Source organism: Maylandia zebra, linkage group LG7 (assembly GCF_041146795.1).
Source record: "Maylandia zebra isolate NMK-2024a linkage group LG7, Mzebra_GT3a, whole genome shotgun sequence".
Taxonomy (NCBI): Eukaryota; Metazoa; Chordata; class Actinopteri; order Cichliformes; family Cichlidae; genus Maylandia; species Maylandia zebra.
Genome location: NC_135173.1, coordinates 44,167,983 through 44,186,147, shown reverse-complemented (window position 1 = coordinate 44,186,147; position 18,165 = coordinate 44,167,983). Strand labels below are relative to the sequence as shown.

Below are 18,165 nucleotides of genomic sequence, written 5' to 3'. Positions count from 1 at the left end.
CCACAAGGAAACTATCAACATGTTAGATTCTCCAAGATGTTTGTTAGTTTAGTGGACATTTGAAATCCTCCCACGTTCCTCTGAAATGCCATTCTGGGTTCTGCTTAGGCCTTTCCACAGTGGATCTGCCAACTCTTCTTTTTGGGACATTCCTTGGTGGATTTCCTAATGTGATCTGGATAATTACCCTGTTGAAATGTGCCTGTCTGGTTCAACTTCAGCTTTCAAACAGCACTCTTTGATATGATGCACAATTCATAGTCAAATCTGTAAATGCGCTCTGCCCAGTCAGTTAGGCAATAAAGCAACCCCAAACCATAACATTTTCACCACCATGCTTCATAGTTGATTTGAGGTTCTTCCCCTGAAGAATCGCCTACGGTCTGCATCGAGCTGGTCTAACGTCACTGCGGACAAAACTCTAACATCCATCTGTCCAAAGTACATTATTTAGAAACTCTAGTTTTGCATGTACTACTTACACAGAACCCATCACACCAGTTTCCTCCAGGCGCTTGAATAAGATCATGACAAATATTGAAGATTTCTTTTTGCATTAAATGATGTGCTAAGCCACTTCTGAATACCCTTTTAGTCACTCAAGTCCCTGCAATACTGCATATTAATAATTCTTGCATTCTTTATCTTTTTTATATCTTTACATTTGAGTCTTTATTCATCTCGTTTGCACACTGTGGGCCAAAGATGGAACTCTTATTTTGTCCTGTTTATATGGCAATACTGACTTTGATAGTTCTTACATGGAAACTGTTAATTGCAAATAAATGGGAGATCTTATCACAGTCATAGGTATCCAGAAGGCCCCCCCCCCCGTGAATCCTTTTGCTATCATACCTAGCTTTTGGCATGATAGCATCACACTCTTCAACGTCAGAAAGAAAAGCAGACTGTAGATGTCAGAAGTTTAAGTAAGAGATCGTAGGGCCTGCAATTTTGACTTACTTTTTCCAAGCCCCTTGGAAAACTATACTCAATAAGCAAGAAAACGGATCATTCTGAAAATGACCAAATAATGTCAGTTAAGTGTAATTTCTTTTAAGTATCTTACCTTTTTAAATAGCCACTTCAACAAAGATCACAAGCTAGCTTGTATGAACACATAATTAAAAGGCAACCAAATTTTGGTGGGGTGTATGCAAGGGATTATTTTTTACATGACTGCATTCAGTGTTTCTGTACACAAAGAAAGAATATGATTGTTTTGGGAAATGGGGTCCTACTGTGCTGAAATTGTTGTGTGTAGGATAAAATGTAACTTGTGGGAAAATAATATATATATATATATATATATATATATATATATATACACACACACTCAGAGACCGTCAGCAGAAAACTATCCTTTGTTAACTCACTTTGTTTTTGCACCATTAAAAAAAAGTGTTTTTTAATCGTACATAAAAACCCCAGGGCCACATCTCTGCTTGTGAGTATGAGAAAGATGTCAAATTTTATGTTACCATTTTTCCCACAGAAGTCACCCACATGGCAGAGGTCAGAGACTCGTCTCATGTTTGGAATGGACCAAATCGCGACTGCTGCTGCCAGTATAGATTTTAAACAGTTGCTATGTGGGCTGAGACAAACTCTGAGGCCTTACAGTAAGTTGTCTTCAAACCGGTCTCCCGCACCACACTGTAGATAAGCTTGGATCCTGGACACCATCCCAGTGATACGTGAGCACGTGTGTGTACATTGGCACAGTCTTACATGTTCCACAGACCAGCGGGCCACTTTCAAAAGGCTTCTCACCTCCTTCCACTCAAGGTCATGAACACGTGCAGCAATAAACACACTTCACCGTGCATCTCTGAAAATTACCCTTCTGGTCTTCTTCCAGTCCAGGTCAGAGGCAGGAAGTGAGCCGAGAGAAAATGAGGAAGCAGCAGCAGCGCTCTCTTGCTTCAGGTAGTGACCCTGAACCCTGACCTTTAACCTCACCTTGAATCACTCTGACAAAACACAGACTTGCAGCTCCTAATAACCTTAAAGTATATATTTTTTTAAAAGTCAGAAATGCTTAAGATGTTAAAACACATTAGTAATATTAACTGAGCATTGAAATAAATTTAAAATAAAAACAGAAAGCTCCTTTATAATTTATCTCTTTATTTTCGGACAACAATAATAACAGTATGTTGCTTTTGTTCACTTTTTTACATTTACAGAAGTGGTGGACTCATGGACTTTGTTCCTTAATCAAACTATTGGACAATGTTTGAGGTACAGCTGCAAAAAAAGAAATGACTGTTCAGGCATGAACCCTGTCCAAATCCAGCATCCTTAATGCTCGTGTTTGCAGGTCAGAAATTCAAACCTTAGAACTATCTTAGAAGTATCAACAGTCACAAGAAGCCTAGCTGTTTTTGGACAGAGCCCACGGCTTTGGAGGGTGACTGATTTTCCAGAGCTGCCTCACCAGTTCCAGAAGAATAACCTGCTGCCATGTTTGGCAGGCTCCAGTTTGCCCTCGATGGTTTGGTTGGGCTCTGGACGAGGTCTAGAGTGGTAGGGGTTCTCTGGCAGGGGCCGCGAGGTTGACACTTTGGTGACCTAAGGAAGAAAAGCAACACACAAACCATAAATTCTCAGACATACACAGTATAAACACACTGAAGACTCACTCAAATATTAATTGACACACTGATGTCAAACATGGCGGTTATTAGGAAACAATAGAGCACATGCTCCGTGCCAATCTCTGACAAGAGATTATGCTTAAACCGCATAATAGGTCCATGCTAAAATGAAACCATACAAAAGTTGTCAACAGCTGAAGCCCTGAACATTTCCTTAGCCTTTCACTGGGCCTTCCATCTCATCCCTTGTCATGATTTATATCCCTGCACCTCTTTGTTTCCCCCAAAATCATCCAGACTGTCCCCTTTGTCCCACCTTCACACCATTTGCCTCCTAACCTTTCTTACAAAAAACAGTTTGCTAATTTAAGTTCCAAAATGAGTAACAAAAATGGAATCTGTTTTAAATATATAAGCAGCCAGAAACTTGGTCCAGATGCACATTAACTCATTCACTGCCATTGACGTCTATAGACGTCAATTGAAAAACTTACGTTGACTGCCATTGACGTCTATAGACGTCAATTACGTTTTCAATGGAAGGGGCTAGAATACAACCTCGGGCAGCTTGTCAGTGAACATCAGACTGCTTGAAATGTATTTTTCACAAAAAGCTCGTTTTCTCCCTTTTTTTGGTCAAAACAGGCATTTTTGGTGGAACCCACCTCTCTTCTACAGCTGATTACTAAAGAACGGAAAATGGTAGAAACAAGCTTTTTTTTTTTGGATGGAAGAAGAGAGTCTGTTCTTCATTTTGGTAGGTTCAGCGTTTATATGATCATAACACACAGTTTTCTGTGGCTCTTCAAAAATGAGTAAAAATGCTCAAAAACCCTGGCAGTGAATGAGTTAAACAAGAACATTTTTCACAGTTTTACAAAGTCACATTTTTGTTCTTTTCTTTGCCGGCTCACATGTTTGAGTCGGTGCACAATATCTCTGTCTAACAAATGAAAGACAGCCAGAAAGTTGATTACAACCATTCAAACGCTCCCAGGTTTTTGGGTTGTTGTTTTTTTTTTTTTGCAGAAGTCCTTTTAAAAGACTACATAAATAAATGTCTAATAATCTATTGTTGGCATCGCTTTTTGGCTCCGTTTTGATTGCTGATACCTAAATTAGTGATTGCCAGTGTTATACAAGCCCCTTAAAAATGCTGGTTTTATGGAAAGAGAAAAAAACAAAGCAGCATAAAACTATTTGCCTGCTCAGAACTGTAGCTGAATGAGACTGCATAAGATGCAATCATACATACCCCACAATCAACATGAATAGAGCCCATCAACCGAGCTACAGTACTCACACTGCAAATGCACAAGTTAATCCCTCACCAGTCTCACCTTAGACAGATCTCCCAAGTCAGGTCTCTCCCATCCCAGTTTCTCAAGGACGCAGCTGTCGAAAGCGTGCTGCTGTTTACGGCAGTGACGGAGTTCTGCCAAGTTTGAGTAATCCAGGCAGGTCCAGTACTCCGTGAAGGACTCGGCACAGTTCCCCTTGATTTGCCTAAAAGGCACAGTGCAGACAGACACACATCATAACATGCAGAAGCAGGATTAATCTTCATACAGACTGAATCTGCAACGCATGAAGTGGAAATCTTTCTCTTAAAATATAATTCATTTTTATCCATCATCCATTATTGAAACATTAAAACCACAAAGATGAAATTCATAATATTGACTGTATTGTTTAAATGCGGTGTTCTCTGGGAAATGATCCCAGCATTCATGTGACTAGCACTTTGACGCACACCACCCATGTCGCAGACAGACACCAACACACCCACTGCTAACACCTTCACCCTCCAAAAAGTGAAAGCACTCCCCGACAGCAGTGGCCTCCACCCTGCGGAAATGTGCCCTGTCAGAGTGCAAAAGTGGCCTAAGTCACTGGCCTGACCTCCAGAGTTCCTAGATCCCAATCTGGGAAGTTTGGAGGAAGCAAACTAAGTCAGATGCACAGAAGCTCCTCTCCACATCCTACAGGACACCATCCAGAGATCCCATCAATCCAGCGACCACTGAGAGATGTTTTGGTGGGTGATAAGGGGTACCTACACAATATTAGGCAGGTAATTTTGATGTTTTGATGCCTAGTTGTATGATACTGGTGCTGACACCAGTCAGCTGACACCAATCAGCACCAGTATCCCACCAGTCAGTGGGATTTTCAAAAGAATGCATATCATAGGAGTCAATAATTCAAGAATGTAAAGGACAGAGCTGCTCAAATTTAAGAAACCAAATGTATTTAAGAACTTATATCAGCGTATGGTTACTCTGCTTGTGAGCAGTCACTTGTTGATTGAATCTGATTGCTATGGGCTGGTTTTCTATAACAAGAACACCTAAAGGTGGCTGGCAGTTGCCAGAAACACCAGAGAATCAAAACAGGCCCCTGGTGCAATTACAACTTTTCTCAAATCTATCTTCATTATCATAATTGCAGGTTTTTCTCTCACAAAAGCACCTCAGTTGCTGCACAGGCGTCACAACATAACCAAAGCTCAGAATAAAACTTTTCAGTAAACACAGACACTGCACTTAAGAGTGAAAAAGGCCAGACCACAAAGTTTTATGGACACAATACGCTTCATGGGTAATTTTCTTATTCATGTTCTAAATCGGCCACTTTTTCTACTAAAGAGAGGGAAAATTACTGGAGTGTTTTCTACATCACACTTAATGAGCTCAAGTTGATGATTTATTCTTATGTTTTTGGATAATTTAGAGAAGAGGCTGAGTAACTCAGAACAGAGAAATGACAATCTGGAACTGATTTTTATAAAGTCAAAATCAATATACTGATCAATAAGTAAAGAGAACATGATAAATAAAAAGCTTTGTGGAAACAAATAGTGACTCAACAGGACAAATGATGCAAAAGTGCAAGTGGCTGTGTGATTATCACACATTACACAATGGAAAATAACTCTTCAACGTATGCGGCAACAACCCTAAAGTTGAAGTAACTGAAATTTTGATGAAATATCTATTGAGGCTCATACTGATCTCATTAAAAAATGTCACTGCATAAATCAACCAGCAAAATACAACAAGATTTAAAGGTTTCTTCCCATAACTTAGTGCACAAGTTGAGCACTCATCCTCCCCCATCTTACATTAGGATGTACTTTGGATAATTGTCACACTGAACCACCGACCTTCTGATCAGTAGATGACCAGCCTTACAGGGAGTGCAGAATTATTAGGCAAATGAGTATTTTGTCCACATCATCCTCTTCATGCATGTTGTCTTACTCCAAGCTGTATAGTCTTGAAAGCCTACTACCAATTAAGCATATTAGGTGATGTGCATCTCTGTAATGAGAAGGGGTGTGGTCTAATGACATCAACACCCTATATCAGGTGTGCATAATTATTAGGCAACGTCCTTTCCTTTGGCAAAATGGGTCAAAAGAAGGACTTGACAGGCTCAGAAAAGTCAAAAATAGTGAGATATCTTGCAGAGGGATGCAGCAGTCTCAAAATTGCAAAGCTTCTGAAGCGTGATCATCGAACAATCAAGCGTTTCATTCAAAATAGTCAGCAGGGTCGCAAGAAGCATGTGGAAAAACCAAGGTGCAAAATAACTGCCCATGAACTGAGAAAAGTCAAGCGTGCAGCTGCCAACATGCCACTTGCCACCAGTTTGGCCATATTTCAGAGCTGCAACATCACTGGAGTGCCCAAAAGCACAAGGTGTGCAATACTCAGAGACATGGCCAAGGTAAGAAAGGCTGAAAGACGACCACCACTGAACAAGACACACAAGCTGAAACGTCAAGACTGGGCCAAGAAATATCTCAAGACTGATTTTTCTAAGGTTTTATGGACTGATGAAATGAGAGTGAGTCTTGATGGGCCAGATGGATGGGCCCCTGGCTGGATTGGTAAAGGGAAGAGAGCTCCAGTCCGACTCAGACGCGAGCAAGGTGGAGGTGGAGTACTGGTTTGGGCTGGTATCATCAAAGATGAGCTTGTGGGGCCTTTTCGGGTTGAGGATGGAGTCAAGCTCAACTCCCAGTCCTACTGCCAGTTTCTGGAAGACACCTTCTTCAAGCAGTGGTACAGGAAGAAGTCTGCATCCTTCAAGAAAAACATGATTTTCATGCAGGACAATGCTCCATCACACGCGTCCAAGTACTCCACAGCGTGGCTGGCAAGAAAGGGTATAAAAGAAGAAAAACTAATGACATGGCCTCCTTGTTCACCTGATCTGAACCCCATTGAGAACCTGTGGTCCATCATCAAATGTGAGATTTACAAGGAGGGAAAACAGTACACCTCTCTGAACAGTGTCTGGGAGGCTGTGGTTGCTGCTGCACGCAATGTTGATGGTGAACAGATCAAAACACTGACAGAATCCAGGGATGGCAGGCTTTTGAGTGTCCTTGCAAAGAAAGGTGGCTATATTGGTCGCCGATTTGTTTTTGAATGTCAGAAATGTATATTTGTGAATGTGGAGATGTTATATTGGTTTCACTGGTAAAAATAAATAATTGAAATGGGTATATATTTGTTTTTTGTTGAGTTGCCTAATAATTATGCACAGTAATAGTCACCTGCACACACAGATATCCCCCTAAAATAGCTAAAACTAAAAAAAAACTAAAAACTACTTCCAAAAACATTCAGCTTTGATATTAATGAGTTTTTTGGGTTCATTGAGAACATGGTTGTTGTTCAATAATAAAATTATTCCTCAAAAATACAACTTGCCTAATAATTCTGCACTACCTGTAGTTCCTGAGCCTGGGTGATGTCATGATCGAGATGCTGAATCACCCAGTAATGTTTCACATACTTTAAATTAGCCATTGCAAACATTTTAGGCAAAACTGATTTCGCAACAGCAGTGCACACAGTCTCAAACCAAATGGTAGCATGGATTTCAGGATGACATACTTTGGATTTTGTCATTACAATCTTTTTAATTAATTAATTAATTTGTTTAATTGATCTCATGCTGCTCTTTTAGCTGCTTTAATACACTGGCAGCATCTCCTCCTTTTGTGTCTGGAAAACACAAATATATTGTTTGCATATTGATTTTTGTATACCACTTATCGTCCCTTGGTCCTTGGATAACACCCATATAAATTTTTATGTGATATAAAAAATGTCATATCACTATATCATTGCTATAGCAACGCCATAAATTTATGTTCCCTAGTGCACAACAACAGGATCAGCACGGCCGTGTCTGAAAGCCAAGCATCAGCCTCCCATGATGAGTACCTAAAAGGCAGCTACCTCAACAAACTCCAACAGTTCTTTCCTGTTCCTGCTAAAGGTGGAAATTAACACATTTATTCGGACTGGGTTGTTTGATACCAGGCTGCGAGAGTTGAGGCTCGGGTGTGAAATTTATGGTTTTCAGGGATTTTATTGTTAGCTTGGTTTCCCTGGGTCTTTTCTCGTGTTGTAGTTGTGTGTCTTGTTTTGAAAGATATATTTACCCGTTACCATAGCGACCAGAGAGCATAAAGGGGCAGAGAGGAGGGTGTTACTCTCAATGTTGTTGGTGCATTTCAGGAGGACGCTGCTAATAAAGTTACACAATTACACAGTGAATTCGCTTATTATTAATAAATTTACAAAATACCACAGTTTTTGTCTTGGTCGTATCATTTTATTTTGTTGTATTCATCCACGGCACCTTAAAGGCTGGTCCGTGAAAATATTGTCTTACATTAAACCGGTCCATGGTGCAAAAAAGGTTGGGGACCGCTGTATTAGGTGATAGTACCAGGTACATGGTACTTTTTTAGTACCTACTCAATCGAGGTTCAAAGCAATCAGAAAATGTGACGTTGTCAGACTGCATGTCACCGATTGGCTAGTCAGTAGCATCACTTGATAAATAATGAGAGTGTCTCCTTCACAAAAATCAAAACCACCATTTTTGCAAACCAGCAACAAGGGAACTAACACTGACTAACACTAACAGAACTAACACTGTGGTCCCCGATTCTGACAAAAAGCCACTGACTGCACTGCAGGTATAACATCACCTCAATGTTGTAGCATTCATGTTGCATACAAATGATGTCACGGGACGTTGAGCCGTGTTAATATAACAACCCCACGTACACATTAGGTAGTACTCGACTGTAATGGAAAATGACTTGTCGCATTGAGACGAGTAGGTAATAATGGAAAAAATGCTTACTTCTCTAGAATCTAGTTGCTCTTCTCCATCCTTGATGTTACATGGAAACCTGATTATCACCACCTTTTTCTTCCCTTGCACTACTTTTAAGTCACATATTCAACTTTACCATGACGTTTACTCAGTTATGTTAATAATTTATTTTAACCAAAAGTCAAAAGATTGAAAACCTTATTAGCAGTAGAAGACACAGAATATGAAACTTCCCAACTCTGCAGTCTTCAACAACTTTGAACTATGAAGGCACAACTGCCCAAGAGCAGCATTGGAAACCTCAGAACACATTCTCTTACCCACATGCCCATCACCAAGAAATGCAAAAGTATCTGACCAGAGTTTCACATGGACTCCCACAGTCTGCACTTTCAGCTGGCTCCAAAGTCAAGCCACATTTTCAATCACTCTCTGACCACAAGCACACTGTTCACTTTTGCAGATGACAACAATGCAGCAGCCCTCAGCTCTAAAAATATAATTACTCTGCCTAATCACCGGAGTATCGCCTTTCTGTCAAATATCATGACAACGTCAAGCCAAGGCATAAGGAAAAATGTTATTCTCGCAGAAATGACAAAGCTCATCCTTTCACCATTCAGACTGCTCAGACAATACGTCTAAGACCTCATCAATCCAGTCCTGTTTGTATATAGTCTCCTGCTTTCAGTGTTCACTTTCAGATATTGTGTCCATTCATACCAGAACTATATGGCACCAAACTACTACCTGAAGAAGTTGAGTGCACACTCATTGACCTTTCTCCCTTCCTCTAGGCACTTCCGGGGATCCTTCTCCTCCCAACGGCAGAGCATGAACTCTTTGTTGGGTTTGTCACATTGGGAGCCATAATGGTGGGCAGCAGCCTTCAGTACCGAAGAGGACACTTTTATCTGCACAGAAAGCAACACATGGAAGACAATTAGAATGAAAAAGGAACATAACTACAAGAGACACTAACAAATAACAATTATGCAATTGGTGTTTTCATGAGACACACTTTAGTTCACTTCAATTTTATGTATATAGCACCAACTCAACAAGAGTGTATATTAAGGTAGCACTTAGTACTAGTTTTATTTTGGTATATCAACAAGAAACATAAGACAGACCACAGTGAAGCCAAAGTTTATTTGCAATGTCTCTCTCTAGATGGGCTGTGTTTAAAAAAAACACAAACAAAAGCCTGGATGCAGTTCCCAGTAGGAATTGTAAATGAACCTTGTATTGATCAGTTAATAAAGAAAAAACAGCATGATGTGACATAAAGAAAGAGCTGTGTTGCTACTTTAATATTCCCATTACAACTGCCTTGTAGTGATCACTACTAATGTGATTTAATTTATAGCTGCTATATGCATTATTATCTCATGAAGAGCAGGCACGCTCAACATATTAAGAGCTTCTGCTGTGAAAACATGTCCTTGAGCATCTGAACTGTTGACTGTTTATTTTTGTCCAATAAGAAACACAACCTATACAATAAATAAATACATTATGAAGCAAAACTCTACACAGAAGTACAAATTCTAACATGAGAATGACCACTTTAGCCCACAAATTCTGGCTTTTTTAAAATCTGAATATTTTACTAGGACTGCCCCCATGGTAAAATTGCGGCCTGGTCAGTGTTATAATACAACTTTAGCTATAGCCAACGCATGCATCTACTTGTTTTGCATTTCCATTTTATCAAAGGAAAACATTTGCTTATTTATTTCTGAACTTTTTTTAATCTCCTCGTCACCCTACACATGTAAACATTTAGCCAGCACAAAATTAATGTGAGAAAAAACAAAACAAAAACAGACATCAACCACTGTTTGCCATTGATGCCATTTGACACATTATGAAATGTAATGATTTGTTTTATTTTTGAAAAATAATGCAAATAATGTTTAAGGTGAAATCAAATGTTCACAAATGAAACAGGAGTGTAAACATTATTTGTGACAGTTTCAGGATTTAAATATACAAAAAGCTAAAGTAAAAGAAAAAACTGAGATTAAATAATAATATCTCTGTTGCTGGTGTTGAATTATGTAGTAAAAATGACATTATTAAACGCTATTTACATTTAAATGATTTATATTATCTACAACAATATTTCTGAGGGCTACATAAGTTAATGATATAGCTGTTTTCTTTGTGTCTTCTCTTTTGGAGGGAGGGTAAGGCAGCTTTAACAATATGAATGCAGGTCAGATATATACAAGCATTGCTTCTATCTGACCCTGTTCAGCCATTACTTCCAATATAAGTGAATTTACTATCTGTATCAAATATCAATATCAAAATCTTTCAACAAGGTAAACATGTTGGTGCATTTCTACAACATATAAATATATCTGTGTATATATACACTATATTCTTCTCTTCATGTTCTCTTTAAAATATCTGCAGGGGTCTTGCCAGGTATTTAACAAAAGTCATACTGTACTTAAAGAAAGTTTGTCTCACAAGCTGAAAGAGTATGCTTTAGCAAAAGCTTGATCAAGTGCTAGGATGTTAGGACAGATCTAATTTAATGGTGCAGGCTCGTTTATTATATCCACGGTGCTATTATTGTTGGACAGGCACAGGCTGCTGCTGCTGACAGCAATCACCTGACTTCCAAGGACAAGTTCAATATGTCAAATAGCACTGCTACAACAGACTGGTATAAGAACCGAATGGAATCGAAAGCTCCTTTCACCCTGACAGGTATAACCAAATGTACATTCTGAATGCACATTTGCTAAACTTAAAAGACTCAAGACGTTAACGCCATATATTGTTGTCAAAAATAGTTATAAAGGCGCCCGAAATATTTAACACCTTCCTGTGCTATAGTAAATATTCACTCACGTGTGTATAGCATTCATCAATATAATATAACTATCTTAGCAAGTAAAGCTAGTGGCTTAAAGTTTACAGCTTTTCAAATGAACCGTGCAGCAGCTATCCCTTCAGCTAGCTACTTAGCTGGCTTGTCCCGTCTTCTTCATTCATGCTAAACAATAATGGCCGCTCACCTCGTCCACCTTCATCTCCTGCAGGGTGGGGACTTCCAGCTTTGTGGGCATGACTGCGTAGATGTGCAGTTAAAGAAATCAAGAAGCTCAAATACCGCTGGTGAAAAACATTCAAGGTCCTCGTCAGACGTGCGAGCGACGAGGCCGTAAAGAAGGTCAGTTAACTTCCCCTGCTACTGTCAGCTAGTGGCCGCGCTCTGATGACGCAATTCACAGAGCGACGCGGAGCCGCATGCGCACTGTCAAAAGACTTTTGAGAAAATAAAATTGGATTGACATTTATCATATTTTATTTAAAAATGAATAAATCCAACAAACTATGAAAAAAACATTTTTTTTTAAGATGAGTAGAAACCAATAACTTGTTCAACAGTCGTATTGTTGCGTCATTGCCATGGTAACGGTATACCGCTTCACTGCTGTTTTCAGTTTTTTTTATTGTTTTTAGATCGACTTTGCATGCTTTTTCCACCCTACATAGAAAGCAGGACATTGTGTTAATGGAGCATATCGGAAGCAGTTATAATGGGGCAACAAAATTTGGCAGGTAGTTTGGCCGTTGTTGTGAAAAAGAGCCACAGACACAGTGTTTGCATGTGTGCGTGTGTTTGTGTGTGCTCGTATACTCAAACACAGTTCATAAAACAGTGTGTTTTTTCTCTGCTTCAGGATGGAAGGTGAAGGAGAGTACACCTTCCCTACAAATACAAGATATGTGGGAGAGATGAAAGATGGAATGTTCCATGGCAAAGGAGTGCTGTACTTTCCAAATGGAAGTAAATATGAGAGTACCTGGGAAAACGGCATAGCCAAACAGGTGAACAGTTTTGTATGCGTGTCCATCCCTTCATGTCAGACTGTCTGCAGCCACATGCATAACTGTGTGTGTTTCACATTGGTTATAGCTGATATTATCTGATATTACATCTGGTCCCTTTTAGTAATCACTCACAGTTATTATCGTAGTAATTAGGTTTGCCTTTTTTCGGTAGGATCTTTAGCCTCTCCTGCTCTAAAGTAAACTTTCATGAACCTCACTGCAATAGCAATCACTACAATTATTATCATCACTGCTGTTGCGGTTCATTTGAAATGATAGTAGCTCTTACCCATGACAAACCTTGGCCCAGACAACCCAGCACCTGCTTTTAGTGCCAGTGAAAGACCTGCAACTTACCTCTATGCAGAACAAATCTAAACAATTCAATAAACCCAGAAGTTTCCTCCAATTTTTGCCTTTTCTATGCAATCCTTTTGTAATACCAATTAGCTTTTTTAAAAGAACTGGCAAATGTAATAAAAAAAATAAAAGAAAAATAAGAAGAGCACAGATTACAGGCGCTCAGGATCTTTATTCACAGCCTTAGTTAGAGTTGTGCAGGTGCTGAAACTGCTTCTGGCAGTGGAGAATGAGCAGGCCTGGAGGTTCCAAGGAGCAAAGGTATGAGGTTGGAGCCCAGAGAGGCTATATGTCAGAAATGTGGCTGGCTGGCACACAAAAAGAGCTCTAGAGCACAGAGAGTCATGGGAGCAAAAACTAAGCAAAGATTGTGAGTAAGCATGACCCACTCAGTCAGACAGTGGCTGCATGATTTGGTCTTAATACATAAGGAGCAGGCTTGAAAACCAGGGATCCAGGAGAAACCAGTGAGCAGCCATGCTCCTGGGAAGACCTTACAGCATTACGACCCATATATATGCTGTATAGTTAACAGCATTAATCGAAGCTGCTGCTCCTGGATCCCTATCAGCTCACTGACATGAGATAATGGTGCACTTCAATGGAGCAGATTTATTGGTTACACACCTAGTGCAGGTTTCAGAGATGTACTCTGAATATGACTTAGACTAAATGTCAAGGTCTTAGCTGTTTTTTGTTTTGGGGATATTGAATTCCTTGTGAATATATTTGAGTTTGGGCTTCTGTGGAGGTTTATTGTTATTTCAGGTGTTTCCCGTTATGATCTCTGTGTTGGATTTCTGGATTCCTGTTTTGATTTCTTTATTGTAGTAGATTGAGAGCTTTATCTTAGGTGACATTCCTGTTTGACTTTACAGTTATCCTTTTCGGATCCTTGTCCTTATTGTCCTTACTTGTATCCAATTACTTTTTTCAAGTAATGAGTAGAGTAAGGGATTACTATTGCAAAACAGTAATTAGATTACTGTTACTTTCCCATAAGCACGCTACGATACTGCGTTGCTAAACCGTGATTTTGTTTGTGAGAGTGTCTCATGACAATGTCTTACAAGTGTGCGACATCTGTTGCAGCAACAGACGTGTGTAGATCAACAATGGATAGTATGGAGTGAGAGAGCACAACCATGTAGCGTTTAAAGCTTGGAAGTACTTAAATTACTTCAAGTTTTATTCTGCAAAAAGTGACAAAAACATAAACTCCACTGTAAACTCTGCATAGGAGGAAAACTTCTTTCTACAGCAAAAAATTAAACTTCAAATCCGAGCAATTATCTAGGACACTGCCATGAATGTGAAATTCACAGAGAAAGCCCCGGATCCCCCCGCTGACATGACAGTTGCGGCACCTGGCAAACCCCTGACAGCCCCATTTCTGCTAAAAAAGTGAAAATAGATTTAAGAACGGCAGGACTTAGTGCTGCTGGATCTTTTATTTTATTTTTTGCTGTTTTACTTGCATCTATTTGAAAGAGTGAGTGTAAACACAAAATTATTTTATATGCTGGAATATGCAGAAAATAGGTTTTGTTACGACTCCTTCTGCTAGGCGGCAGGGGCAGTCTCACTTCCTCCAAGGCCCAGGGCCGTAACAGTTTAAATGTTAAACAAATTTCTTCAAAGTCAAAGACTGTTGCATATAATTTATTTTTTGCAAGATGCGATGTGCATAAAGTTAAAAGATTTAAAACTAATAAAACAAGTTTTAAAAAGAGTATTTTTTATTTGATTACAGGTCTATTGCTTTATTATGTATTCAGGTTGTGTATCATGTTTTTTAAAAGTAACTAATAAAGTAACTAATTACTTTTGAAAAGAGGAAATCAGTAAAGGAACGGGATTACTTTCTTGGAGAAGTAATCAGTAATTAGTAACTAATTACTATTTTCAAGTAACTTGACCAACACTGCTTATGAATGGCTTAAAATATTTTTTCAAGTGGCTCAAAAAGCTTCAGTCGAGTCATGCAGAATGTAAACAACTAAATAAATAACTATACATAATAAATGCCAGGGAAGTCTGTTTATGTTATGTGTGTCTGAAAGGGAAAAAATATCCGCTGATATGTTGCAATACCAGATTTGTAAATAGCCAAATATCAGTATTAATATTGGTCTTGAAAATATCACTATAACAGTTGAACTCTAGTTAAACTCTAATTAAAACTATCCAGAGTATCTAACTCTACTTATGCACTGAAAGAAAATGTGTGTATTTTTTGGAAGATTTTGACAGTTATAAGGATATTTTTATTGGGAAAAATTAGGAAAGCATGGAAGAACAATGAAAAAATATAGATATATAGCTAAAAATGACTGGAAAGTGTAATGCTGTAAAAAACAAACTAAAAAAAACAGGCGGCCGTCTGCCGCCATCTGCTGTGACTGGTTTTGGGGGGGGGGGGGGAATGAGGGAGAAAAGAGGCAGAACAACAAACAGCGTCTTTCTTGTATCATCCCTTGAGGATAAATAAAGTTCACCCCAAATACCAAAAGGCATATTTTTCCACTTTCTCCTTGAGATATGTATCTGTGCAGACAGCTTTGGTTTTATCTGCTGAGGTTTGGAGATATTCATCACTGAGAGCTCTGCGTCAATCGAAAGACAATGGAGGGAAATTTAAATTCTTCTGGGTTCTCAGAGAACTCAAAACTGACATTTGAAAACCGCAGCTTCAACTTATCTTTCCAGAAACCATGCCTGGGGTATGCAGAATAACCCAGACCCAGACCTTACATGCAGCAAAGTTTGCTGGAATATTCCGTACGATAACTGTCATCAGTGAGATCTGTGCATTATCTTGGGTTTTTCACTGATTTGAGGAGCACACGTTACATTTCTTTCACTAACAGTGCACTGGAATTGGGGAGGATACAGATATTACAGCTTTGGTAAAGAAAACCCTCACTTTCCACTTGTAAGATATCACTGATAGGTGGTTTTTATTAAGCAGACTTAATTATAAGGATACTTCACAGGTCTGTGTGTGCTTCCACACCAGGGGACATTTACCTTTGCAGACGGACTGCAGTACCAGGAGAAGGACTGGAGCTACTGCAATGGTTATGACAGACGCTTCTACACGGAGAGGTGCAATGGCCTCAGACCTGCAGGTTGGATCTTATTTTCTAGACCACTCCTAAACAAACACACAAGGAATGATGAGCATATAGTGTACAAGCCAAGTCTCTGTATTGTTTGGCTGAAAGCTTCCTCTCAGTGCTGGATAATTTGTAAACTATGAGTTTTATCTGAACAGCTCTTTCTATTTCGGTCCCTGTTTTTACCTAGCAAAGTTATGCAGGCAGTTCTGTCATCCTGCTTCATGAGCCAGAGTCTGTGTTCATCACTGGCCTGACAAATAGATGGTTTTACCTCTAAGTCATTCCTCAGTCAAATCATAATAATTCCATCTATTCATACAGGAAAATCTCAGATAACAGATTTACATCCTCCACGAGCCATTCCTGATGGATGTTATGACTGTGGAGATGGTTTCTATAACCCCAGCACCAGAGTGGTCACAGCCTACACCGGCAGGTTTCTCAGGAGCGCAGGTGAGAGCAAAGCTCGCTAACCATTAGGAGAGGTGTGCTCATTCATATTAATTTTTTGTTATATACTAGTGGATACTTTGTAGCTTGTACCCCTGATCCACACAAGAAGCAGAATTATCTGTATTTTCACAACAAAATCCTCCTCTTTCACTGCTTACCCCACTGCGGTTTTGTGCACATTTTTCCACTTGTTTTGTTGCCAAACTGGCTCTGTCCACTGCTGAGCAATATCCAGGCACCGTGGCCTGTTGCGCCAAGGTAAATTAGAAAGATTAAAGGCAAGCTCAAACACAAAATTTCCATTTCAAATTATGTACACAAAGTGTTACGTCCAGTAAAGCACCTGTCAGTGATGGATTGCTTTATGTTAAAATATATTTATTCAGTAACCTAATAAAGTATGTCCATTTGTTTCTACGACTGACCATAGCTAGAAACAATATTAATTCCAGTAATCATGTAATTAATTTAACCTTAGCTTCAAATTTACCGCATGTGTATGTACAGCAAATATAAGTTTTGCACCTATGTTTAAACTAATGCTTGGATCATAGAAGAAAGCAAATATTTCCTCACAATATGGTTCTGTGTGACTGAGAACACGCGTTGCTGAATTCAAACAGGAGGGAATCAAGTAAAAAACAAGGCTGAGAGGTTAAATGATTGATTGATTGATTGATTGATTTGGCGTGAGGTACACAGGTGAGGAGTCTCTGGTGATCGGGTTTTACTGTAACATAATATTTAAGAGGCTACTGATGGAATGAGCTGTGCACAAATATTCCCTGATGGAGGGAGCGGTGGAGCAGGGCTGAAGAGTGATGCTAAAGAATCTGGACGGATGTGATGAACTTAGTTGGAAGGACAACAACCGTGAACACTGGTGGTGATGTAAAGCGCGAGGCGAAGAAAAGGGTTGCACTAATCGGATGCTGAAATGACCGCTGACAGGAGCAGAAGACTGTTTCAAGACTATCGCGGTGCATCCAGGTGGGAGGTGGGCAATTGTGTGAAAAATATCATATGACACCAGTTGAATTTCACAAACAAGACTTTTCTGATACTACTGCACAAGCTTGATTGATTAAAAAAAAGTAAAAAGTGGGGTATGGGGTGTAGGTGAATTTTTTCACTTTTGAAATGGGCTGTTCTAGACGTTCGAGAGCTGCTGATGAGACATGGTGAGAGAGAGAATGTAAATTGCATTAGTCTTTCTGATTGAACTTTTGCTAAACTTCATTAAACTCTATTGAAGCTACTTTTAAACATAGTAAATCCTCAGTTCCTCTTTCAGAGTTTCATACGTTCTGTTCTGTGCATCTGCCTGCACAGTATGTCTGTCAGCGAGATTACACAAATAGTTCAGGCAAGCGAGACATGGTGGAAAGGTGGATCTGATCAAAGGAAAATTCCACGAGTGACTCACTTTAAAAACATGAGTTATGGCAATGGCATCAGTGAAGGATTTGCTTTACTAGAGCGCTTTTAGGACCCTTTTTCTTTCATCATATTTAATAACTACAACTCTCAAAGTATACAGTGTGGCCATATGGAAAGGTCTTGATAAGACTGAACCCATGGAGTGACATTAATGGATTATCCTTGCATTATCTGATTGCAGATCA

General features: G+C 39.4%; 2 protein-coding genes across 6 annotated transcripts in view; one reads left to right on the top strand and one right to left on the bottom strand.

Annotated features, from left to right (window-relative positions):
* Positions 1 to 2,113: 2,113 nt before the first annotated feature.
* On the bottom strand, positions 2,114 to 11,995 carry ndufa8 (NADH:ubiquinone oxidoreductase subunit A8). The gene is made up of 4 exons (XM_004538214.5): positions 11,786 to 11,995; positions 9,501 to 9,664; positions 3,941 to 4,106; positions 2,114 to 2,574 (listed from the first exon to the last, which is right to left on the bottom strand). The coding sequence occupies exons 1-4, from the start codon at positions 11,834 to 11,836 to the stop codon at positions 2,437 to 2,439; spliced, it is 519 nt and encodes a 172-aa protein (XP_004538271.1). The 5' UTR covers positions 11,837 to 11,995; the 3' UTR covers positions 2,114 to 2,436.
* A 44-nt stretch (positions 11,996 to 12,039) lies between these two features.
* The window catches only part of morn5 (MORN repeat containing 5), a 43,905-nt gene continuing 37,779 nt past the window's right edge, over positions 12,040 to 18,165 (top strand). For 3 of the 5 annotated variants that reach the window (XM_076886435.1, XM_004538221.2, XM_076886436.1), the window contains exons 1-4: positions 12,042 to 12,332; positions 12,455 to 12,602; positions 15,985 to 16,096; positions 16,409 to 16,540. In XM_076886435.1, coding sequence (XP_076742550.1) covers positions 12,286 to 12,332; positions 12,455 to 12,602; positions 15,985 to 16,096; positions 16,409 to 16,540 — 439 coding nt within the window. In that variant the 5' untranslated portion in view covers positions 12,042 to 12,285. Of the gene's footprint in view, positions 12,333 to 12,454; positions 12,603 to 15,984; positions 16,097 to 16,408; positions 16,541 to 18,165 lie in introns of all 5 variants that reach the window. The other 2 variants (XM_076886434.1, XM_004538222.2) reach the window with 2 other exon arrangements.